At 46.0% G+C, this 26489-nt stretch overlaps 1 protein-coding gene across 3 annotated transcripts; it reads right to left on the bottom strand.

The window, feature by feature from the left end:
* Nucleotides 1–1813: 1813 nt before the first annotated feature.
* On the bottom strand, nt 1814–26489 carry MAFF (MAF bZIP transcription factor F). Of its 3 annotated transcripts, none has more exons than XM_083462488.1 (3): nt 26134–26489; nt 8001–8073; nt 1814–5663 (listed from the first exon to the last, which is right to left on the bottom strand). In XM_083462488.1, the coding sequence occupies exons 2-3, from the start codon at nt 8034–8036 to the stop codon at nt 5250–5252; spliced, it is 450 nt and encodes a 149-aa protein (XP_083318614.1). In that variant the 5' UTR covers nt 8037–8073; nt 26134–26489; the 3' UTR covers nt 1814–5249. The 3 variants fall into 3 exon arrangements, with proteins under 3 accessions (XP_083318614.1, XP_083318616.1, XP_083318615.1); XM_083462490.1 differs by lacking the exon at nt 26134–26489 and adding an exon at nt 25705–26043; XM_083462489.1 differs by lacking the exon at nt 26134–26489 and adding an exon at nt 24948–25256.

Here is a 26489-nt window from a genome sequence, read left to right as displayed (position 1 = left end):
TGATTGTAGGATTCCTCATGTGTGTGGAAATGGCAGTTGCCATTAGCATTGCTTGTATGACCCTAAAGGGTGTGTTGGGGATGATGGGAGAAGCTGCTATTGTATTTCCCCCCCTCCAGGGTTAAAGAACTTAGGTTGGTGTATACAAGCAGTCTACTCTCTGTTAAAACAACTTGCGCTCTGTGTCAGTGAAACTAGATTTGTACATCAGGAAAGGATTCCAAAGTCTTCACATTCAGAAAACATACACACAGCAGAGAGGAGCTGATAAGTGGAAATGCTCTAGCTGAAGTGGTTTGTGAGATTTTTTAAGTGGTATAGCCTGATCCATACAGATGTGCAATATGCAATAATTTAAAGTATGTGCTAAAGGGGTCGTGTGCCTGCTTCCCCACCAATTCAGCTCAGAGCTCTTGTTTTTATCAGGTGACTGCAAGGCTTCCCAAAGTTGGCTTGGTGCATGTTGTGCCGCCTGATGAAGCAGTTGTATAATTGCTTCACTGCACAAATCGATTTAAGAAGTGCTTTATACCAAGTAAGACCATTTGTCCATCTAGCTCACTCTTATCTATTACACTGTGATTGCTGGTGGCTCTCCACGGCTTTGGATGCAAGTTTTTTCCAGCCCTGCCTGAGATGGAACATGCAAAGCATATACCCTTCCTCTGAGCCACCCCACTCCCCCAATTTTTGCAACATAATTGAACAATGGAAGGCTAATAAAGAATATGCAGTTATAAGACACATAAGAAACCGTGAATCAGGCTTAGGGTGATACCACACTAAGTCATACTCTGAGCAGACCAATTGAAACCTCAGTGTGTTTTAAATTCATCGTGATGTGTATGCTTCTTGCAGCAATCTATAAAAGTTGGAGTACCAAGGGAGTACTAAGCCAGTTGTTTAGTACTCCACTGTAGAAGAGTTAAGCATGAGCATAAATAATTCCCGTTGCAACTGAAGGGTCTTCAGCACAGTTCAGCCAGACCCAAAGTCGTCTAACAACTTACGCTTACATTTGCAGTTCCTTTGCATCCTTGACATTGCCAAATTCTGGCTAAAGCAGCCTTCAATCCATACTTTTTGGCAGGCTAATGTGTCTTGGTTTTGTTGAAGCATTGCTAGCCTGATCTCCCCGCCCCCCGCCCCCATTTGCAGTTGTAAATCTGTTGCAGTGACTCGTGCTTCCCCAGTAGCAGCTGGCCTGCATCTTGGAACTCCAGGCAACATATCTGTTATTGTTACCATTGACATGAAGAAAATGGTTGTAAAGGTGCCACCGACACCAAATGGGTTATTTCCTGTGATGTGAGTATCAATGAGTGGCACCAGCCCCAGCTCCCATCCCCACTTCATTTTGTGCTCCTCGTACCCAATCCCCATCGTGGTATAGAGGGGGAGCACTTTCCTTCTACTCTACCTCTCTAGTGCAGGAATGTTCAGAACATCAGTTAGCTGGAAGATGGGGAACCTGAGGTCTTCCAGCTGTTGGACTTGGGTCATTCCTTCTATGCTGGCTGCGGTTGATGAGTGATGGAGTCTAGCAATTATAGGTTCCCTATCACTGACCTCATTTTTAATTCTTTTTAGCTCTATGAGGTCACTTGTTTGTTCTCATGTATACAATTTCCCTCTAAACTGGTGTGAAATGCACCCACATTATTGTCTTTCAAGGGTGTGTGTTACTGTCACTCAAAGATTGGAGTTAATATTTTTCAGTGGTGCAGAAGATCCCGAAAACTGCCTCCTATAGCTTCAACCTGGCACCTCTCGCTGCTGCAAAGACAGTTTTGAGAAAAACACAAACATCTTGTTTTTAGCTTCTCCGTTTTGAAAAAAAAATCTGGCTTTATTTGTAAAGTCTACAAAATACAGAGGAGTCTGGCAGGACACTTACTGTAAGTCAGAAAATAAATAAGTACTTTTCTTGCTCTATAGAAGATAAAATGTGATTTGCATATATAAAATATAAAGTACGGCTCTGTACCAACATCCTGGCCGTGCCACAAGGCGGAATGGCATAAAGGACGTGAAAAATAACTTATATTCGTGCAATAAATAAATCACAGGTAGGGACAAAGGGAAACAGGGGTAGGGGAAATGCTAAATAGGGAACCCCCATAAGCATCATCACAGGGTGGAGGGGGAGGATGGACGGACGGATAGACAGACAACACTGGTTTGGAAGCTGATTCCATCATGGAGGGGGATGTGATGTCACTGTAAGCTGCAGGATGGGTGAACCCAACCATATGTCTAAAGAAATCAAAGGGTCAATTGTTTGCCATATAAATAAGTCACTGTGGTACATGCCTGGAAGTGACTGCCCACAAATGCTCACTGGTTCCTATATTAGCACATATATTTAAGGGTGGAAGGTACCTTCAAGACTCATCTAATCTGACCCTCCATACCCTTTCATGGCTACCTGCACTCAAGCCAACCCTGACTTGTTCCTTGTCAACATCTTAACATCATCAACGAGGTGGTGAACCTAGCATTCCAGGGCTGATGAGATTGTAGGTGGTGTACGTTTCCTTTCCCCCCTTTCTTATGCTCCCAGCTTGGGCCAAAACCGATTTCCCCCGGTGGATTAGAGGTGAGTATTATGCTTTAATCGGGTGCTGGGTTCCTGCATGCACCATTAGCACATCTCTGTGCCACATGAATCCCATGAATCCCATCCCAAACCTGGTTTAAAGGGAACAGCAGCTTTATTGAAGCCTGGCTCAGCACATATATTTTTAAACCCACTTAGCATCACATTTAAACTGAGCCTCTGCTGGGCTTCTTATGGCACCACTGTTCATTCCCAGTGGAAGAGCAGTAATCTAGAGGGACACTTAAACTTCAGAGGAGGAAAAACTCACTCAAATGCTGACTGGTCAGCAATGCATAACTTTCGCTAATCAGTATTATTTACAGTGCCACCTTATGTGTGTCTATTCAGAAGGAAGTCCTACTGAGTTTGGTGGGGCTTATTCTCCCGGGTGAATTGGGCATCTAGTATCAGGCTAACCAATGTCATGCCTCCAAATAAACCTTGGACTCAAACTCCCATCAACCCCCAGAATTGCACCCTTAAAAGGATGCTGGGATAAATATTGTGAGCTCTTAATTCCTCCGAGCAAAGCTCAGCTTCCCCTTCACCTCAGTTTCTCCAACCAACTTTTATCTGGGTAGTTCATTAGGGCAGAAATTGCTTTTGGTGAGGAGCTCTCAGTTTTGGTTTGTGTAGCCAGGATTGCTTTAAGCTATTTTAAACTGCCCTGTGTGCAAATTAATCTTTCAATATACACTTGCTGGCTTGCACAGGGCTGAGGAAATTGTGTTTCTTCTGCACCCTCCCCTCCCTACACCAGTTGCAGTGCCCCCTCCCCTCTTCCATACAACTGAATGGAGCAAAGAGAAGGGGGATGCAGGCCAGAGAATGGTGTGGCATCCCTGTTTGATGAGTGTTCCCACGTGCAGTTTCTTCTCCTTCCTCCACCAGAGTGAATGGACATCCCCCCACTTGTTTACAGAGAGCACAAAGGGGCTCATAGGGTTTTCTTTTAGTCTAGGTTGGGGAAGTGGAACGGACGCCTCTCCAGCTGTTGTTCGGCTGCTTCTCCCACCAACTTCAGCCAACATGAGCAAAGGGCAAGGACAATGGAAGTTGCAACCCAACAAGAGATGAAGGGCCACAGGTTCCCCATCCCTGCTACAGAATCCTCCTGACTTTGGGGCTGGGCCAGTCCTCTGCATACTTAAATTCTCCTGAAAGTAGATGCTTTTCAATTTTTGTAACATTGATGTTAAATTATTTCCTGATGCTCTGGGCCTAGTTTTTTTCCACTACACAGGGAAGATGGAGAGTAAATATGGAAGTTTCTCTCCTCGCAATGCCTCATCTGCCATTTATTTTCAAACAGGTTGATTTAGACACACTTTGCAGATCATGCTGGGGTTTCTTTCTGACTGCCTCCTCTTTGTCCCCAAATCATCATACAGGTCACTCAACAGGAATACTGCAAAATTGGGCAAGGGGCCACCACAGCGATGCCTCTGCAAACTATTCACACTAGAACCAAATGGCTTTCCCAGGATTTCAGTTATAATCCTGTTTCCCCTTCCCCATCTCAAGTATTTCACATGCTTTACCCTTCGTTCTCCTGCCTCGCCCCATCACTCCCCTCCTCACTTTCTCCTAGCTTGCTCTCCCTCTCCCTAGGACGTTGCTTCCACTCTACGTCAGAGATCTTGCAACCTCAGCCCAAGAGCACCGTTACAACATAGTGTCCCATGAACTAGCGTCACGCACACCTGCGCAGCTGGAGACAGCGGCTGCCTTTTCAAATCACTGCGGTGCGCTGTATTCTAGCATGCTAGAGTGGGATACCAGCAACTGACCTTGTCTTCTCGGCATGTACCTCAGTGACCCCTTCCTCAGATCGTTCGTACGACCGTACAGCAATAATTTCCTTCCTTGTCCCTTGCTGCAATTAGTTCCCTCTTTATTGTTATTGAGCCTGCCCACATACCAAAGGCCCAGGTCTAATTAGGGCTGCTCTTGCTACAGCCGGTTCAAACCACACCCACAAATTGAAGAGATCTGAGCCAAAGGGTGCATGGCTGTGAGATACAATGAAGAGGAAAGGCAGAGTGACAACACAGACAAACACAGGGCCAGGATGAGAAAGGTGAGCTGACAAGGGCTCCAGAACCTTGCTTCATCCTGGATGGTTCCTGCAGCGGCAGCTCTCACCGACAACATGGCGGCTTCTACCTAGTTTGCCCTCTCACAGGAAGGCTATTTCCCTTTTGTAACCCTTGCGGCCGAAAGGTTCTCCGAGCCTGTGTTCCCAGCTTGTAGCAGGGAAGCCCTCTCTAGGCCCACCCCACTGCATCAGCTGGGGGCAAGGGTACGCAGAAAGGCAAGAGGAGAGAAACCTGGCAAACATAAAACAGGGGAGGGGGAGAGAGGAAAAAGGGGATAACTGGCCACTGCATCTCAATCCACGGATAAACATCAACAGTTAATTACGCAAGTCGGGCACCACCTTCCCACCCTCTCCTCATGAAGGTTAAGGGACAGAGGAGGAAGTTCAACATTCAGCCGTTTCGTCTTCAAGTTGATTCTGTCTCCTTTGGATGGCAGAAGAAAAGTGGAAGAAGGGGGAGGGGCCAGTGCAGCTACAGCCATTCTAGGTGAGAGCTGGGCAGAGGCATGGCAACAGGACTCAGTTCGCGACACGGGCTTACGGACACTAGGAGTATGTGGCCTGGTTGGAGCCAGATTTGACGATGGTGATGACGCTGGCAGTGGCCACCTTGCCAGTAGTGCCGTGTGCGGTGACCGTGCGGGCGAAGCCCTGCAGCGCCTCGTATTTGCCGCGCAAGGCGTCGAGCTCAAGGCGCATGGCGGCATTCTCCCTCGCTAGCTTATCCACCTCCCTCTCCAGCTCCGTCTTCTGCTTCTGCAGCTCCTCCTTCTGACACACCCGCTTGACCCGGCAGCTGGCCGCGTAGCCGCGGTTCTTCAGCGTGCGCCGGCGCTGCTTCAGCCGCGCGACCTCCTCCTTGGACAGGCCCCGCAGGTGGTGGTTCAGTTCTCGCACCGACAAACCCATTAGTTCTTCGTCGGAAAGGTGTGGCGTGTTCTCGCCCATTTCCCGTTTGATCTGTTGGTGAGCAGAAGGAGCAGGTGAGTATTGAGCATCAGAAAAGCTCAGGAAAAAGGGACATGAGGTGAGGGAGAGCAGCTCAGAAAGGCAAGAAGCCAAGGAGGAAGCTGAGCAGGTCTGGCAACGTTCTGCACCAAGGAAACCCAAGTGCTCTGACAGGAGTGATGCACATTATAAAATGCATACATTATGTTTTTTTGGGGATGTCGAACCTGTGGCCCTCCAGATGTTGTTGGACTACAGCTCCCATCAGCACCAGGAAGAATGGCCAATGGTCAGGGATGATGGGAGGTATCGATTTTAACTACCAGGCCTCGACAGGACCACAGGTTCCACAGCTCTGTGGTAATTTACACATACAGTGATACTACAGGTTAAAAACTTAATTCGTTCTGGAGGTCCGTTCTTAACCTGAAACTGTTCCTAACCTAAGGTACCACTTTAGCTAATGGGGCCTCCCGCTGCCGCCGCGTGATTTCTGTTCTCATCCTGAAGAAAGTTCTTAACCCGAGGTACTATTTCTGCGTTAGCGGTGTCTGTAACCTGAAGCGTCTGTAACCTGAAGCGTCTGTAACCCAAGGTACCACTGTACTTCTAACAGATATTCAAGAGTGCTCACAAATTATGTCTAAAATATGGGTGTGTTTTTAAAATTAACTAAAAGTACCGAACTTGGTCCGGATCTGACCCTATGCTTTAGTTCCATCAAAGTCCATAGGACTTACAAGTGACTCATGACTAATTTATCCCATTGCTTTCAGCGGGACTAGTCAATGAGATTGAAAGTATGACTAACTTAGTCTGGATTCAACTCAGTGACTTTGAAATGATTAGCATAACAAATCAGTAACTGGTGCAACAGGTGTAGCATAGGCTTTCTATAATCTGATATCCAGGACACTTTGAGGTGTGAGACAATTAAAACAGGAACGTCACCTTGTAGAGTGCCCCCCACTCCCTGGTTGCCTTAACCTACAAGCTTCAGTTCCGCACCCCTTGAAACCACACGAAACCTCAAGACAATTACAGTGAACCAAAAAAAGATTTATAGTAGTGTTGTTTTGAATAGAGAAGTGGTGTACCAAAACAAGAAGCAGTAAAATTCAGGACGCTGATGGCTAGCATTAGGAAGGGACACCTGGACAAGATAAGGAATCAGGTGTCTCTATTTTCAGTACCTGCTCAGCCTCAAGGCCTCTTGACAAATAACACCAATTGCTCAACACTGCTTTATTATTATTGTTTCGTTTCCTCAAACATCACGGGTGTGCTCACCTACCACACACCCCTACAGGCTGTTTCGCGAGAAATCTCTCAGGAAACCGGCTTGCTCAGCTTCTCCTTCCATTATAGTCCCAGCAAGTGGGAAAACAAGTGTTATAATTTCCAGTTAAGACATTCCTTTTCCTTCCTGTTCCTAAGCTAACTTCTTGTACAACTTGGGTCAAGTTGTGTACAAGGGGAAGCCCTTTAACTCTATATATGGGGAAAGCCCTGACATGGTTTAAGGAACATGGGGCCAAGGTATCACATCAGACTGATGTTACCAAGAAAGAAAATACGGATGGGGCCTGGAGAGACTCCGATACAACAGGCAAGGTGATCACATGCAGCACAAACTAATCCTGGTAGTAAAAGGCAGATCACATTGAACAAAACAAAATGTAGTGCGATCACACCCTCAGAGGAAAAGTACCAGAGGAAGAGCACAGAATATCCTTCCCCTTTCGGCTCCACCCAGACTGGAATCTTTTGCAGACACTGTCTGCTGCCACTTTCCAAAACATATTTTTGCCCACCATGAGGATTAGAAACTCGCGTTTCTCAAAAAGCTTAAGGAAGTCCAGATTCTCAGGATCCTCCTGTGCTTGTTGCTGGTGGGAGGGGAGAAAGTCTAATTCCACACACTAACTTCTGCACGTATATTTACTGGCTCCGAACATTCGGGGAGTAGGACAGGAAAAAGCGGGCAGTAATAGAGGGAGGAAGCAGAGTTGTGAAATAAGAAATGGGGGCCCAGAGAAGAGAGGGAAAGTGAAAGGCAAGGGAGAGTAAAGGAGGAGGTGGGGAAAAGCTACAGAAAATACACAGCAGAAACGCTGGGCAAAGGTGCTCTTGCATATTTCTGAATTGTTCCAAATGGGGCCAGGTTTTCCATTTAAACATATGGACAGTTGCTCACCTGCATAATGACCATTCTCCCACACTGACCCGCAGTTATGGGATGGATCAGCCTCTCTCACCCTCCCATCCAGGCCTGACTTTCATAGATCTAGAGATCTATGAAAACAAGGGGTGGGAGAAGCATGTTCTTCAGTGCAGTGACACTCTTACCTTTAGGGCTTTGCTCGACAAGCTGTCAGATGACATTTTACGTCGCGCTCCCACCGATCCCCCGGAAAAGAGTCTGTAATTGAGCAGAACAGAAAAATAAAATAAAAATAAGCCTGTGATCTCTATCCACCTCTGCATTTTGTGCTCTCTGGGGGGTGGGGTGGGTGGAGAGAGGCAACATCTGCCACACAAACATACCCCTTCCTTTTTGCCCTGCTTGGGTCTCCCAACCCCATCCTCCCCTAGCCGTCGTGCCAAATGCACAGGCACAGAACAGACACTTGGATTCTTCCCTAAGAAAACCATCCTTGTGGGTGGGTGGAAAGATTCTTCTAATGTTCCACAATTCTTTGGTCCAGTAGAGCAAAGGAGATACACCAGATTGCTGACCCAGTGCCAGAATGAGTCATGCTTGTTGGTGTTGGGGTGTGTGTGTGTGTGTGTGCGTATACATTTAAAAAATCTGTCCTGATTTTCTGATGCTCTCACACACTAGCCCACCTACCTCCCCAAAAAGCTACACACACACACACACACACACACACACACCGCAATAGCGTCTCTACACTGGGCATGTCCTGCAGCTACCGGAAACTGCACAAGGGCAAACATTTCCTGAGAGGGAGGAAACAGAACGGTGGGGAGCCAGCTGGCGGGTGTGTCTCTGACATGCCACAGTGCCTAGAAAGCCACCAGGGAGAGAGAATCAACACAATCTCTTTTTACGTGCACAGCAGAGGTATTCAGGCCACTTGGCGGCCGGTGCCTAATAAGCAAGAATCCCCACATCCCCCAAGTGCAGATGCATACAGATCGGCTCTCCTTAGGGGATCAGGCATTAAGCAGCTCTGCCTGCAGCCAGGTGTCTGTGCATTTTTTGGGACCAGCTGTTTCACTAGGGAAAAGGACTATCTCAGTTATATCGACTAGCAGAAGCCTTTGCGTTGACACCGGTAGCCTGAAGGATTTCTTGTTAAAAGATTTTGCAGCAAAAAGGGCAGTTGGCACCCTTCACCAGCTACCATGATTACCCTGGCAAGGCCCCGCTGCTGCTGTCTGTCCTGGACCCCATTATTATTATTATTATTATTATTATTATTCTGACTGACCCAGCTCCCTCAGCAGTGCCCATTGGCTGGATCTAGCCACCCTTAAAAGGACAACAAAAACACCTGTTAATATTTTATTGGTTCTTGTTTTCCCCTTAACAAGACAATCAACCAAGAGAAACAATAAAAGGATAATAGCAATTTGTACTGCAGTATCATACAATTAAAAATTAATGCCACCAGAGCAAAACTAAAAGGGAGTTTGGTATGTGAGGAACAGGCTGCAGCAGTACAGACCCCAAATGCCAGAGTGTTTATTCCTCTTTGCGCCACTTGCTGAGCGTAGCTTTCGCATATGCTGCAAGAGCAGATAAGTCTTCCAACCACTGGGCAATCAGGGGAGGAAACGCAATTCCCTCCCAGCATTGCAACACTAACTAGCCTTTTGGCCACCGACAGGACGTGCAAAGTCCAACTACACTGCCCTTCTGTCAAGGCGCACAATGTTGGAATATAACTAAGTGTACCATGGGCACCTGAGAATTTTAGGGATTTTCCCAGGTCCAAGTTTATACTGGCGACAACTTCCATCTAAATCAGCGCCACTATAGGGCATGGCCAGATCATACGTTTCAGCACTGCCCCGAGGTACCACACCACCAGCAGCTATCTGCGGGTACAAGGTGTCTGTTCAAAGCATCTGTGGGGCTACAGGTTTCCTATTCTCAATGCAGAAGACTGGAAAGCTATCAGGCATGTGAGCCCAAACCTTGCTATGTACAAATGCTGGACTGGGGAAGCCAGAGTTCATAATCTTTGCTTAGCCCTCGCTCACCTAGGGCCAGTTACTATTTTAGCCTAACCTACCTCATAGGGTTGCTGGGAAGGTAAATGGAAGGAAACTATGCCCATGGCCCTAAACTTTTTTTTTTTTGAAGAGGAGAGAATAAAAGCATTCTTTTTAAAAGGTGCTAGAGATCAGCAAGGATTTCATTTAAGAGCAGGCTATTTTCTTTTTTAACTGTCATGCATTTTGAGCCTTTGGGGATAGGGACAATTAGATCCAAACAGGCACCACAAAAAAAATCCCATTTATCCTACTGCCCCAGAAGCCTATGAAAGCAATTTCCAACATGCTGGCTGAATACTGCTGATTCCCTTCTAAAGGGAAGGGGGCTCCGGAAACAGACCAATGAAGCCTGAATTTATTCTAAGCGCATAATTTGGGTGTTTGTGTGGAAAGAGAAAAGAACAAAGTAAGATCTGCCTTGCCTCTGTTTCTAAAACTTGATGGGAGCTATACTTCCTTGATCCCAAAGAAAGGTCAAATTTAGTCATGTCAGCTTCAGCACCTGAGGTCAGCAATTTATTTTTGCAGGATTTTTATACACATTCCCTCACAGGAGCATCAAAGCCCCAGGAATGAAACCTGAGGCAGAAGTTCAGGCGTGGCGTTCTTTCAAATCCGCAGTAATTTTCCTAAGAGTCATGTTCACCACACAAAACAGACACACACACACACACACACGGTTAGGGCCCAAATGTATTTGTGGAAGATCCCTGGCCAGAGAAACGGCCAGATGCATATTCCCCTTAGAATGAGAGGAGGAGGTAGAGGAGGGAAAAAGTTACTCAAGTCTGTTTGTTTTGCTCATACTGAGACATGCCTAGACAGGAGACTGGGGACAGATGCAACGGTGATGGGCACAGGCCCAGCAGCTAGAGAAACAACAGGTTCCCAAGTCTTGGAGAACAAACAGGACTGCCGGTTTGAGGAAGGCAGAAATGGCCCACAATGCCAGCTTGGATTGGGGCACTGCTAACCTGCCCCTCCAGAACCAGGCCAGAGTTTCTTCTAGGAATAGAAACCTAGCCACACATGCACTCAGCAGCTTCAGCTCAGCGAGCAGAAAATACACTCATTTTGTTTGGCTTCTGTTGCCGCAGCTTAGTCAGTCACCATTTTCAACCCTCGGGGCAGCCGTGTTTCCATGGGAGGACAAACAGTACCTGTCTGTACAGTCAAATGACATTCAAGATGGGAGGCAGAGGGGAACCATGAGCTAATACATTTCCTGCCAGTATCCCCAGCACGCAGCAGGCACGAAGCTATCCAGGTATAACTAAATAGGCCCAATTATGCTGCTGGTTCAAAAAAGCATATCGAAAAAGAAGTGACTCTATAAAGACCTTCTTGGGCAATCATTTCATCTAACCAGCGCACATTGTAACTCATTTGTTGCTGGAGTCCCAGGCACCTTTCCCCTTTTCTGGACGGTGCTTGTGCCCCGTGACACAACTCCCTTGCTAATGTCATACTTTAAATATTTTCTATCTTTAACGCTTTAGGGGCTGGACATTCCCCTTCTTGTGCCAGCCAGCTGCATGCACACTGAAGAATATTCTTCCTTCCTATGAGTCCCAGGCATTCTGCAAGCCTCTTACTTAATTTCCTTTGTTAAATACAGCTATCCTCTCCAGTACATATACATACATCCCACATACATTACGAACCTTGGTTTGTTTTAACTATGGGATGGGGTTAGGTGTGAAACCAGCACCCTTCCCTAACTAGGGTTTGTTTCACCATCTCACCCCAGACACTTGCCAAACTACAAAGGAGGCTGGTTTGTTTGTTTGTGGGGAAACTTGTGGCTTAACACTCCATGCAAACCAGGCCACAACACACTTTAAAATAAAACAAAAACAAGACTATGGATCTGCACCACTCAGTAGCAACCTGTGGGGGCAAAACATCACACTAAGATGCAGCAAGCTTGTTTTCTCCTGCTCCAGAGCGTAGGACCCAAACCAATGAATTCAAGTTACAAGAAAGGAGATTCCAACTAAACATCAGAAAGAACTTTCTGATGGTAAGAGCTGTTCAACCGTGGAACGGACTCCCTCAGAAGGTGGTGGACTCTCCTTCATTGGAGGTCTTTAAGCAGAGGTTGGATGGCTTTCTGTCACGGATGCTATAGTTGAGATTCCTGCATTGTAGGAGGCTGGACTAGATCAGGGTTTCCCAAACTTGGGTCCCCAGGTGTTTTTGGACTACAATTCCCATCATCCCTGACTACTGGTCCTGCTGGCTAGGGATGATGGGAGTTGTAGTCCAACAACAACAGGAGACCCAAGTTTGGGAAACCCTGGACTAGAGTCCCTTTCAACTCTTTGCTGTTGTTGTTTAGTCGTGTCCGACTCTTCGTGACCCCATGGACCAGAGCACGCCAGGCACTCCTGTCTTCCACCTTTCAACTCTACAATTCTATTTATCTATGATTATATCCTTGTGTTGAAGTAGTTCCACTGGGAGTACAGCTGTAAGAGAAATTGAAAGGCATCTTTACCATGCCTTCCAGCCCAGGGTCTCTCCAAGCTGTTCACAGCAAAAATAAAAGAGTACTGTAGTACCTCGAGTTAAGAACTTAATTCGTTCTGCAGGTCCGTTCTTAACCTGAAACTGTTCTTAACCTGAGGTACCACTTTAGCTAATGGGGCCTCCTGCTGCCGTCGCGCAATTTCTGTTCTCATCCTGAAGCAAAGTTCTTAACCCAAGGTACTCTCTCTGGGTTAGCGGAGTCTGTAACCTGAAGCGTCTGTAACCCGAGGTACCACACACCCTGAAATGAGGGCTGAAATGTATGTCAGCTATGGAACTGGGGTATTTATTTTCCTTGGAAGGAAGAAAACTGAAGTGGAGGAGGGGGACCTGAAAAAAATTGAATGAAACCCACCCCACTAACAACAGCCCAGCAGGCCATGAGCATAGCCAGGAATTTTGTTGGGGGGCGGGCAGAACATCAGTTTGGTACCTATTTTTATTTAGTGGGCAGTTGCCCCCCCCCCCCGCTACACCAATGTAGCAGGCCTTTAGATTTGGCAGTTTGCTTTGGATTCTTCCTTTCCAGGACCCATAGGGGCCTTGCACTATAAAATGAACAAGAAAGGACAGACAGGAAAACCCCACTCCCACTTTAAGCACAGCCCTGCCAAAATAAATCAACTTTTTGCCACTCCACAGAAGGCCAAGCGCCACAGAGCCAAGTGGACCTCTCTTGGGAGGCAATCTATAGCTTAGGTGCATTTTCTTTAATCCTCCGGATTCATTGCTCCGGACTGAGCAACATTAACTGCCAAGCAGGCCACAGAAATAGTTAGCAAGGCACCCCAGGGTTTCCCTCCCCCCAAAAAACGTGATCAGGGTGGCCATGTGCCCTACTTTAGAGAGGACAGTGCTTTCTTTCAAGGGCTGCCTGGCCCAAGTCCAGTTTAAACGATAAAGAACACTAGATAGCTCCGTCAGTAGAGCGCAAGACTCTTAATATCAGGGCCATAGGCTCAAGCCCCATGGGGCAAAAGATTCATTCTTGCAGGGGGTTGGACTAGACCCCGCGGTCCCTTCCAACTCTATGAAGCTATGAAAAGGAGAGCAACAGAGCAGGGATCTTGAAAGTTGCCCCTCAACAGTTGGCAGCACCTGGACTGTAGACTGAGCAGGCACACAGTTGCCTCAGTAACACTCTTCCCCACTACAGCAAAGTGCATTTTTTAAAATTTCTATTTAAACCACTTATTTCTATTTAACACCACTTATTTCTAAATTTGCATCTACCCATTTCAATGAACACATGGAAATGTGTATCAATCACTGTGTTGATTGCCAGCGCTGGGGATGAACCATCCCATTTTTGCAAAGCTTTCCCTCTCTGCTACCTAAATACATGTAAGGTATCCCCTCTGAACCATCTTGCTGCTTTGGTAAAGGCAAGGGTTAACACTGAAAGCTCAGCAAGAGTTAATAATGAAAGCTCAGCCTTCTATTTGCCTCATCCAGGACCCTTCTTACCCTGTAACAGGGAATGTCACTGCGACCAAGTTTGAGAACGCCCATCTGCATGTAAAGTTACTTCTAATATTTCTATTACCCATTTGAGGGCGAATTCAATTTTAAGTTGCTTTGAAACCTCATCTTGGCTGGTGCATAAATGGAGTATAAGCGAATAAATAAATAAACCCACCATTTAGGACCTCCACACACACAGCCCAGGCTTGCACCCCACTTGGGTGCTGCTAACACAGTGATTTTAAAAGGAAACAAACCAACATTTGTCTGTGAATGTAGCCTTAGAATTATGAACAAGCCCCAAAGAAGCATACAGTCAGTCTCCTCCCCAACATCCCATCCCATCTGAAACTAAGGACACACTTTTAACAACAATACCATCTTTGCACACAGAGAGGAGTTTTTTTTGTGGCTGTCCCACAGGAACTTAACTCCTACAACCCCTCTAGATGGAGAATCTTGCAGAAGTGTTAAAAGTCCTCTTTGGGCTAAACTTGCACAGTTAATTAAGACAGAAGAGGAATGGTATTTTCTTCTTCTTTAGCCAACCTGATTCTTTTTTTAAATCATTATCTGCCCCAAGCCATTCAGACGGGCTTGGCTATCCATCTAAATAAATAAGAGAGAGAGGGAGAGAGGGAGGGAGAGTCCTTTGAGGAGGACTGATAGGCCAGAGACAGCAGGAACGTGGGCGGGAGAAAAGCCGGCTCACTGTGAATCAGCAGAAACAGGTTGCTAAGGCCATCCGTGTTGCCCTCTCCACTGTGCAGTCCACCGGTACCGAAGGTTGAAGCGGACTGCTGCAAAGTAGCCAGGCATGCAAGCCCCCCCCCCCGCCCCCGTGCACAAAGCAGGGCTGACGGAGAAGCCACAAGGTAAACCAGGACAGGTAAAGGAAAACACGAGAAGATGTGGCGTGTCAGGGTTTGCGCAGATGGGAGACGGATGAGATTCCCCAGCCAATGACAGCAGAGGAGTCAAGATGTTCTGGAAGAGGAAGCAGCACAAAACACTCAAAGGACTGCAATACAGAGAGAACGTCCCTGGCTTTTATTCTGGGCTTATATGCAGAGGTATGGGAGCACTGTACGTGCCAGAGGAAATGGCATGGTAAGCCAACCTTTCCCAATCTGGCGTGCGCCGCCTCCACCCATGACGTTTTGGACGTCGATGCCCATCAGCACAGCCAATGGCCAGGAAATATGGGAGTTGGGAATCCAGTAATATTTAGAAGGTATCACATTGGAGACGCCTTGGGTACAGGAGAACCAGGTGCTCTGGTGCACGTCAGGTGCAGCCAAGGTATACTTCCAGAATCAACAGGGAACAGAGGACACAAAATGAATCATGTCTTCAGCCTCCCCATCCCACACACTGGGAAGAAAAGAAAGAAGAAAGGAGACTGGAAACGAGAGCTGAAGCAAGGGGTGGCTGGCTAGTGAAGTGTTGAAATCAAACTCTGAACGAGGAAGTCCTCTGTTCACAATCAGTGCTGTGTCCAGATTTTGGACAGCTTAGGCAAAACATCCTCCATGGGCCTTTATCCACCAATGGGACCACCTGTTCTCCCTTGCCACTGTCACAATCTGCTCACTTGTCAGAAAAAGAGTGGTCGCTGAGGGGGAGGGAAAGACAACCCACAATGGGGTAGGGAGTGGATCTTGGGAACCCCCCCCATCAGTGTGGACCCTGACACCAGCCTTTGCTTGATCCCCTCTCCTGAACTCTCTAGGTGGCCATAGGTAAGGCAATATCTTACAAGCTGAAATTCTCAATGCATGTACCAGAGAGTAAGCTCCACTGGACACAGTGGAATTGGCTTCCATGTACATTTGTAAAATTTGCGCTGTCAGGCATGTTCCCCACCTCAATCTGCAGTATGGGGATGACGACACTGATCTACCCTAGAGTTTTCGTGAAAATGAGCGCATGTTCCATACACTGAAGCGCTACACAGATGCTAAGGTTTTTAATTTTTTTGAAAAAATAGTTCTATAATACTAGAGAGAGTCGGGGCCTTTCTGTACAACTAAGGAATGCTGACCACAACCACATTTCAGCCTCTGTGAAATACTCCTATAATATAGTAGCACCACATTGCATCCCAGTGGGTAAGGATGAGAAGAAGCCTTGCAGCAGAGGAAGCTTCTTGCAGGGGCTGGGCTATCCAGCACAAAAGAGAGGGAAGGGTGGAAAAGGAAACGCCAGGCTCAGATATCTTTATAATGTAGTTCAATGCGCAGATTATAATGTTGCTTAAAGTTGCAGCTAGTACAAAGTATGGTGGCTTAACAGCTCACAGGGGTGGAATATCAACGTCATGTTACATCACTGCTGAAAGAATTGCACTAGCTCTCAATTAGCCGCCAAAGTAGGTGCAAGGTGCTGGCACTGATATACAAAGCCCTATTCAGCTTGAAGCTGGGAACTAGGATACCTAAAAGACTGTCTACCCCCTTACATTCCCAACTGATCATCACTCTGTTTTGAAATCATCTGGAGGTGCATGCCTGGGAATCATTGGATCTGGACTGTTTTCACACACTAATACCCCATCCTGTAGAGTGCTATCCATTATATTTTATCCACACAATTGGAATGAATTTCTGGAACTGAATTGCTTTTTCTGTGCAGCCTGAGCAGGAGCAGTCACTCTTAAGAAGACGTCATAATAGGCCAATATATATGGGACTATCCTTGGAGCGAACAACTTTTCCTTAACTTCTCAAAGCTCTTAACCCAGCTCAAGGTTGTCATCTGAACTAGCCAGATGTTTAACTAAGAATCAATCAGTCAGTCCATCATTTGAAAAATAAGACTTTAGAGCCATCTTGCCCCAAAATGGCAAACAGATATTCCGTTTTGGTGACTGATACCTTGGTTTAAGGAGCTATTTGGCACCTACCGGTAGCTTATAAACCTGAATTTCTAACACTGCCTACTTTACTCAAACCTCTGCTGCTGTTTAAACCTGCCTTTTCCTTCTCGTTTAACAGAAGTGCAGCTATCCCCACCCCATATATATTGTCTCACCCTTTCATGAACTTGAGAGAATTTATCTTTAAGGAAGTTCACGGAGTGCTGCAGGCCACTGTGTGTGTGACGGAGAGGGGGGGCAGTGATTTGTGCCAGACATCACTAATTGCATCATAGGGAATGTCCAACAAGTCTCCATGACACTTGTGCAACCACATTCCATGAAGCAAGCAGAGTAGGTGGAAGGGGGAGGAGGACTAGGGGGAAGTACTGTTCTCCTCACCTCGCTGGGACATAAAGAACAGATGGGTAGTCTGCATACAACTAACTAGTAAACAGAATAACAATTAATAAAGCCATTCATTGGAAAGGCTTAGAAGCGCACAGCAGCCTGAACGGTTTGTAGCAAGCGAGTGCCCTTGGTGTTATACTTCTCAGGATCAGGAAATTAAAGGCAAATAAGAGGTGTATGTTAGGATAGGGTTGCCGTACATCCGGGAATTCCTGGACATGTCCGCTTTTGGCAGTCCTACAATCCAGGGGCAATTTTACATTTGAAAGCAAATGTCCTGGATCTTGGATTTTAAAATTTGTGTGTATGCGGGTGGCTGTGGTTCAGGCTCTGGAAGTTGCCCTAAAAAACTCAACAACCTTTTGTGTCCAGATTTTTACCTCTTGAAATATGGCAACCCTGTGTTAGGATATTTAAATAGGTCTATGGGCTTGTGATCATTCTCCTACTCTCTTTTGGAGGGCAGCTTCTTTCCACTCTTCTTATGTTTGAGGAAGGAGGCTGCAAACAGCTAGGAGAGAAAAGGGATTACTCTGAAATATAAACATGTTTACCTTAACTTGCCAATTTAGTACACGCATCAGCCACCCTCTGTGCAATGAAGCACTGTGACTGAAACCCAAGTTAGCTCCATAGAATTCATTGGGATTGCTGGCCTCAACGCAGCTTGAGAGATGGTTTGCAACAGGGTATTTGCATATTTCTGTGTACTTTTCTCTGTCCCCGAAGAGCATGTTAATTGAACTTGAAAGCAAAAGCGAGATGCAGACAAGGTGGAGAAGAACAGCACAACCCAAAGACCTTTAAGTGCTGCATTCGACATTTGAGTAGACCCATTAAAAATAATGGACATTATTAACTTAGCGTCACCGATCATAATGGGTCTACTTTGAGATGGGCTGTGTACACGGCATACATTTAAAGCACATTCCTTAATGTGCTCTAAATGTATGGTGCGTACACAGCCTAGAACCCTAAGGCTACAATCCTAAACCCATTTATTGGGGAATAAGCCCCACTGAGCACCGTGCAACTAAGGAATAGTGCACAGGATCGAACTGCACGGGGACTCACAGAAATGACATCATCACTGGGTGACTAAGGAATAGCAGCACAAATGCATAATAAGATTCAGCAGGAACATGGGTTAGAAGTCAAGAAAGTAGAAATGGATGCAGAATGGTGGCCAGATGGAAGAGAGGACAGAGCCCTGTTAGGAACATAGGAAGCTGCCATATGCTGAATCAGATGACTGGCCCTTCTAGCACCCACACAATGATTGACAGCAGCTCGCGTTTTCAGAAATGGAGTATTCCCCAGCCATACCTGGCATCGCAGTGGATGACCTGAGACCTTTTGTATGCAAATCAGCTGCTCTACCACTGAGCTTTGGCTGTCCCCAGTCCTCTTTTTCCACTTGGCCCCCTAGTGTGCAATATCAACCAGCCACAATACTGATAAGCAACCAATCCTCGTCCAACCACAACTCCAGAAGAATACAACACCTTCAATAACTGGCATAGGGGCTCCAGACAACTCAGTGGGTGGCGGCAGAGATCAAAATAAAAACTCTCACCCCATTTTGCATCAGGTTCACTGAGCCTACCACCGTCTCTATGTAAACTCTGCAGCATAAGCTTCAAAGCCTTTCAAACTTGGGAGTTGCCAACTCATCTCCTAGAGGAGTTAAGGCAGGAGATAGTCCTTATATTTTGCCTGCTGGCACAAGTCATTATTATGGCAATAATTTAAGAGAAGCATTTCAAGATGTGCACTGTCGAAGACCTGGCATCCAACTTCTAATGAAGCTTACTCACCTCACTAGAGAGTTGCTACTTCAAAACTAGCCGATACTTCTCAATGATGTGTATGCTATTTCAAAAGCAGAGGCGGCTTATAATTGCATATGCATAAACATCTGCAGACAGCTGAACTCCAGCATAATAGTATCAAATGCTCAAGATAGTTCCTCGTAGGACACCAAGTTGTGCTTTCTAAGCCGACAAGAAACAGAAGGTTTACATTACCACTTTCCCCACCAAGCAGCAACTTATGGAAACCCCTTCATAACCGATGTTGCTAGACTACAACTCCCATAATCCCTGACCATTGGCTGTGCTGGTAGGGGCTGATGGAAATTGGGGGTGCAACAACATCTGCAGGGAGGTAGATTTGCCAGCGCTGCCTTATATACCCAGAATGCCTTCCCCACTGTGTTCTCCAAATCAACGTCCATCAAGTTTCAAGAACTACCCGTGTCAGGAACTATGCTAAACGGAGGCCAAAACATTGCAAACTGTTTTCCAAAGCTTGGTTTCACTCAGATCAGCACTGCATGAAATCAGTGTGGTAGAAAAGGACCCGTGTCAATTATCTGTTATTTGTGAGTAGACTCAGTGTCTACTCTTTCATACCCTTTCATAAGTAGTGTGTGCAATGAGACAGGATCCTGCTTCCAATCTAAATGTTGACAAAGGAGGTGGGAGAAAAGGGAGGATACAAATAGATTAATGTGATCAAGTGCTAATGTGGATCTGTTTGGTATCATTATAGAATATGATATGTAATGGAACATAATTCCAAAGGGCATTAGCCAGGCACCATCTCTGTCTTTCTGGTGCCTACGGAACACCATCTTTAAACAAGCCTTTCAAGTGGCTATCTTTATCCTAGTCTGCATCTGTATTGGAACTATATTTAACTGTTTTTTTACGTTAAATGGTTTGATGTATGGAACTGGTTTTAAACTTTTCTGCCTGCAACTGTTTTGTTTTGTAATTGTATGTTTTATTTCTGCAACCCGTATTGGGACCTTCTGATAAAGGGTAGGTGAGAAATCAAAATACAGTGGTACCTCGGGTTAAGTACTTAATTCATTCCGGAGGTCCGTTCTTAACCTGAAACTGTTCTTAACCTGAAGCACCACTTTAGCTAATGGGGCCTCCTGCTGCTGCCGCGCCGCGGGAGCACGATTTCTGTTCTCATCCTGAAGCAAAGTTCTTAACCTGAAGCACTATTTCTGGGTTAGCGGAGTCTGTAACCTGAAGCGTATGTAACCCGACGTACCACTGTAAATAAAAATAGTCTGAGGGCTGGCTCAGTCATTACGGCATGAGACTCTTCATTTCAGGGTTATGGGTTCAAGTCTCACATTGGGCAAAAAGATTCCTGCACTAGATTACACTTGCGGTGCCTCCCAACTCAACAATTCTATGATTCTACTGTTGACTTGTTGCCAACATAACCTTAGTTCAATATGACCTAAAGCTGATTTTAGGTCAGAGAGAACCAGGTATCTGATAGGATTCTGATAATTCTGAATTTAGGAGATGAGGGTGACTAGGTCTCTCTGGGTACTATTGCAAGATTGCCCCAGGTCAACAGGGGCTGCTATATAAATTTATGACCTATGGATCAAAAGACCATACATTTTATGGTCCATGAACCAAATTTATATCTAAATCAAAAAATGGACATAGTGATTTGAGGATATTGTGACGTGGTATGGAGAAATCTATAAGAAAGAGTTAATTATTTGCTTAATTTCTATTCTCTGAAAGAAGCCAGCTCAGCTTTAACAATAGCAGCTAAGATCTCTGTCTCTATGTCGGTCTGAACTTTCACTTTCCATTAGGATGGAATCCAGTGTTGCAACAGTCTCATGCCTATAGGGGTGGCTAACCTGTAGTCCTTCATATTTTTTAGATTTCTCCATCCATAATCCTTGGCCATTGGCTGTGCTTGCTGGGGATGATGGGAATGGGAGTCCAAAAATATCTGAAAGACCACACAGGTTTCCCGTCTTTGTGCTACATATTAGAGGAGGGCTGACACATACTAGCGTATTATCTGTGGCAGGCAGAAGAGAAGAGAAGAGAAAGGAAACTCTGAACCCAAGTGGTATTTAAAGATTAGTTTTCCCACCCTTCTACGCTTCTCCCCTTTTCACATGAAATACAATTTAGTCCGCTTAATTCCATGTCAATTTAAAATTAATGTGAGACAGGACAGAGTAACAGCCACGTGGAAATGATAAAGACTCACTAGGGTGAATGAAGATCGCAGCAAGTCCCTCAGCCTCAGAGGGAGCCCGGCTACACCCTGGCTTCACAACTCAAATTTGCAGACCAGCAATTTAAATGCTGGCTCAGCTTTCCGTCATGCTTTAGGTGACCTGTTCACCTTTTTGTTATTTGGACACATGAATTTATACTTTTTTACCTTTGTCTGTGCAGATTTTTGCAGCCATCATGGGGGACTAGCCACTCAATTTATTTTTTACTTTCTTATATTTATGCTCCACTTTTCTTTTATCATGGAGTCTAAGGCAGCATACAAGTGGTTCACAGGAAGTCACTCAACCAGGCACAGATCAGATCCGGACCAACTTGGCTTCAGTCAAGTAGCTGCCTCATATAACTTCAGATAAGACAGCAGTTGCCAGCTTGCAAATCCACCCAGAAAGCCTGACTCTGGACATCTGAATCAGGTCACTGACTGCCAGTGGCGTAGCGTGGGTTGTCAGCACCCGGGGCAAGGCAAGTAATTAGCGCCCCCTAACCCGTGGATTTGCGCCCCCTAACCCTAACCCCCAGATGTTGCGCCCGGTGCGGCCGGCCCCCCCTGCACCCCCCACGCTATGCCACTGCTGACTGCTCTGAGATCTTGTGATGAAGGGTGGTATATGAATCTAAATAATAATAATAATGAGGAGGAGAAGGAGGAGGAGATAGTAGTGGGTTCCTGCACCTTTAATAGTTGTGTATTCCTGTCTAGTCCTGTCCTCCTTTATATCTGACAGCTCTAGTTTGAACTCAAGATAGAGAGGCTGCTTCTAAACTGGTCCTTTGACTTGATACCTTTCACATGTCATGAGTCACAGTCATCCCAAACAAAAACCTATTAATGCTAACAGCCCAGTTTTCCTTGGAATAGAGCCTCATTGATTGCAAGTGAAACTGACAACTACAGCCCGTTTACTCACGTTTACTCATAACCTGCTCCATCAAGTTCAATGGCATTTACTTCCCAGTAGATCTGAATGGGATGGCAACCCTAAGGATAGCATGGCAAATCATACCTGCTAAAATCCCTTCTTCTACACAACTATTAAAGGTGCAGGATTCAGCACATTAGCTTTTTTCTTCTTCATCTGGCCACCCTATCTAGGAAATGCACTTAGTATAAATGTGCCAGTTTTCTATTTATTTAATAGATACCACCTTTCAGCAAAGCCTCCAAGGCAATTTACAATAACACAATAAAATACAACTCTCATGTGATAAAGAGCAGCACCTTTTAAAAAAACGAAGCAACATTATACGCTCCTAAGCAGCGTAGGGTTTAGCAGATAAGCACAAGTCCTTTGACTTGTCCCCTATTCCAGCAACATCTTCCATTCCTCATTCATGTTATGGGAACCAAAACAATACTTTGGCTTGGGAAGGGGGAACCACAGGTATGCGCGGGAGTCCATGTACAGTTAAAGTATCATCATCAGGATTTGCAGTTATGCAAATAAACAATGTGTGACAGCTGAACAAGTCCAGACATTCAGATATATACCACAGCGCAGGAAAGTTCCCTCAGCAGAGAGAGGGGTGGGGCCAGAGCACATGTTCCATAGGCCAAGAGGTACATTTCCCAACATCTCCAAATAAAAACCTGCAGGTAACAATGACAGCTGCTGCCTGTCAGTGTGTGTGTGTGTGTGTGTGTGTGTGTGAAGACAACACTGGTTCAGACCAACCAATGGTTTGGATTGGAATAAGAAAGTTTTGTATTCTCGGTTTATTTTGTCCCAATAGTGGCGGTGGCAAACTTTTGGCCTTCCAGGTTTTGCTCAATGACAACCCCCATCAGCCTGAGCAAGCACAGCCAAAGGCCAGAGATGATGGGAGGTGTCTTATAGCAACATTGGGGGGGGGAGGCAAAGGTTCCCCACACCTGCCCCACAGTCTAAAAACAAGTTACACACCACCCCCCTGAATCCATTTCTCCTCTTCCTCCCTGTCAAATGCTTCTCTAGGGACAGATAACCATCTTTCTGTTTCTCTTTGAAGTGCTGCACATCTTGATGGTGCTAAAGATAATATCAGCCAACTCTGACCAATGCTTTCCTCTTTCTAGCTGGCCTGGACTCTTCCCACCTGCATCTGAGAGAAACCTGCTGCAGTGTAGCTGCATGTGATCTGTGTATGCATGCAGGAGGACACGTTCAGAGGTCACAGTTACTTTTGGCGTGACCAGCGTTGGATTGGGGGGCTTTCAGAGGGTTGGCCAACCTTGAAAGTGGCTGAGAAAAAGGTTAGCAAAGTCCTGGTGCAGCACACGTTATCTTCAGAAACAACAAGCACCAGATTTTCTGTGCACAGAAAGCATTACTAAACGTAGGCCTAATGAAAGAATTTCCTAAGCAGAGTAATAACTAGCCTGTGGACCAAGCCATTAGTTGGAGAATTACATTCCTCAGAAGCCATAAACATGCATCAAAGAGTTTATAGCAGGCCAGAGATGGAACCACAGAGTACTTGTCCGTGGCAAAAGTTTCTGTGAAAACCGCAACAGCTAATTGGGCTCCCAAAATATTGTTATCTATGTGGGCATTCATATACAAACATCAGACCCTCTTTATAAAAAGCAGAAAATACAGTTTTCCACTTATATGTTAAATATGTGCACTATGTTTATAGTGGGTAACTTTTTATACCCTGATGGGCGGGTATAAATAACATTATTATTATTAAGCACCTTACAGTCTTAGAAATTCTGACCTGTGAGTCCCTGAACTTGAATGTGCCAAACAATTGACAACTGACTATATGCCTTGAATAAGGTTGTTTTCCTGTTTTTATACTAAATGAATCAAAATAAAAATTAGCAGCCAGGGAATTATCATTATTTTTGTTCCCTGCCTGGAGGGAGGTGGTCTGTTGTGTTGTTTACTGTATCATCGCTTAAGAAAACTGAAACAATACGTTACAAAGAATCAAAGAATTGTAGAGTTGGAAGAGACCCCACGAGTAATCTAGCCCAACCCTCTTAAATGCAGGACTCACTTGTTTTTACAGTTTTCTCACAAGTGATTGTATCTTTTGAGGTCCTTGCCTGATTTAGTAATTTTCCTAACTATGATATCTATTGGGTAACCTTTGCCTTTCAACCTACAGTTTTTTCCTCTTCTTTCAACTGCCCCCCTTTACCTTCTATTCTCTTTTCTTTCTCTGAAGCGTTTTATCTGTCACCTACATGTACAGCCACCACCCAACTCACTGGAAAAATTGTAGCCATCTCGGCTGGACAGGCTCAGTCCAGCAGTGTGTGGCAAGACTACACAACGGGATACAGAATAAAAATAATATTTTAAAGAAAATGCCCAAAGAGAATCAAATTACTAGTCAAATAATATAAAGTGGGTAGTGTCAAATAATAGAGAACTGGTTACTCTCAAGCTCATGCTAGATGCTAGTAGGGTGGCCAGATTCAACAGGGGGCAGTGACTCCTGCTTCTTTCATAGTCGCATAGAAGACGGAATATCAGTAGGTGTAGCTTGCAAGACAGGTTTCCTGGTGCCCACCTGCCACCTACTCTGGCATTTTTGAGGCACTGGGCGAAAACCACATTATTCTCTTGCAGCCTCTTGGGTTCCAAAATTATTCTTAAAATTGATGTGGCTGTTTTGCTTCTGCTCTCTCCCCCCCCCCCCATTGTTTGAGCTTTGTAACAGATGCTCATTTTGTTGCTTTCAAACAACTGACAATGTTTTATATCATATTTTACATACCTGCAGCCCTCCAGCAGTTGTTGGAAAAACCTTGATCATTCCTAACCGTTGGTGTGGATAGGAACTGGAGTTAAGAGTCCTTTAAAATCTGGAAGGCCACAGGTTTCTCCTTCGTGATCTCTCTCTCTATATATATATCTCGGCAGTTTTCGAGGGGGTGGGATTCCTTCCTGATCCCAAATAGTTAGTCAGGACTCCCCAGGCATGAAGGATACTCACAACCACCCAGCCTTATTCTAGAGAGAACATTCACACAGCACTGCTCCAGACCGGAGTACTCCTGTTTTATTTTTGTCCTTAAAAAATGCTGACCTGGAAACTCTCCTGTGGAAGTTTCCCAAAGCCCCCCTCCGTGTTCCCATTCCTTGACCTCTTGTCACCAGACTCCCAGCCCCCTTCCGGAGGGTCAGGGAACCTGCTTGGGGAATCCCTCCTCCTCTACACGTCTCCCCCGGCCCGCCAAAGCCAGTACGCCGTTCTCTGAAAATAATAACTGGCTTTTTTTAACTACGCGGTTTGGCGTGGGGGCGTTGGGGGGGGGGGAGAGATTAAACAACCCTAAAACAGAAGTCGGATCTACACATAACCAGAGGATTTTCTGGCGGAGACCGCCCTGCCACCCCGAAACCCACCATCAGATCCCAGATCACGTCCGTGCCAGACAGACATCTTTACATGTGACCAAGGCCGCAGCACGTGCATACACATGGTTAATATGAACTATGAGTAACTCCAATGTTATTAAGCGATTTCCTGCCTTTTTGCAGCTGTCTCGGCTCCCTCGCAACTGCGTGGATCGAAGACGGAGACCCAGAAAACGGGGGGAGGATGAACCCACATCCCTCTTGGATCGGGCTCCTCTCCATACCCCCCACAGACGAAAACTACGCTCGTGGGCAGAAAACGCTGCCTAAAAGAGCCTGGCGAGTGGATAATGGCTCTCGCTCTCGTGTCCTGAAGGAAATCGACACCAACAGCCACTCCTCGCCACCGAAAATAAAGCCACGAAACGCGGTTTTCCGCCCAGCCGTCAGCCTCGGTGCGCCCGCGGTGTGCGCAAGGCGCCCCGGAGCCCCGGCGAGGAAGGCGCCCGGGCGCCCAGAAGCAGAAAGAGGCCCCCCCCCCCTCGTCCTCTGACGTCTCTAAGTTTCCCTACTACAGAGTTGCAAACGCGCCGTCCACTTACTTCGCCCGAACGCCCCGAGTCCGCCTTTTGTTCGCTGCCCTTCTCCTTCCCTTCTCTACTTCCTTGGGGAGCCCCCGCGTTTTTCTCGCCGATTCGGCTCTCCAAATCTCCTTGTTTATTTCTGTAAACGAAGTTGTTGTTTTCCGAGGAGAAGGGCTGAGCTGGGCTCTGCGCTGCGATCTGCTGAGTTGTAATATGAGTTTCCTGGAATTACTCACTCACAGGATTCTTTTCATTCATAAAAACACAGTCATGCGATGACATCATTCTTTCCCCTCCCTCCCCATCTTAGTGAAGGGCACAGGCAGGAGAGAGGTGAAAGGAAGCTGCCATCTTGGTGCTGGGCATTTCGTCTT

The sequence above is a fragment of the Podarcis liolepis genome, assembly GCF_965112155.1.
Source record: "Podarcis liolepis genome assembly, chromosome: 10".
NCBI lineage: Eukaryota > Metazoa > Chordata > Lepidosauria > Squamata > Lacertidae > Podarcis > Podarcis liolepis.
The sequence above is the reverse complement of the archived record's forward strand: the minus strand, read 5'-3'. Positions and strand labels throughout refer to the sequence as shown.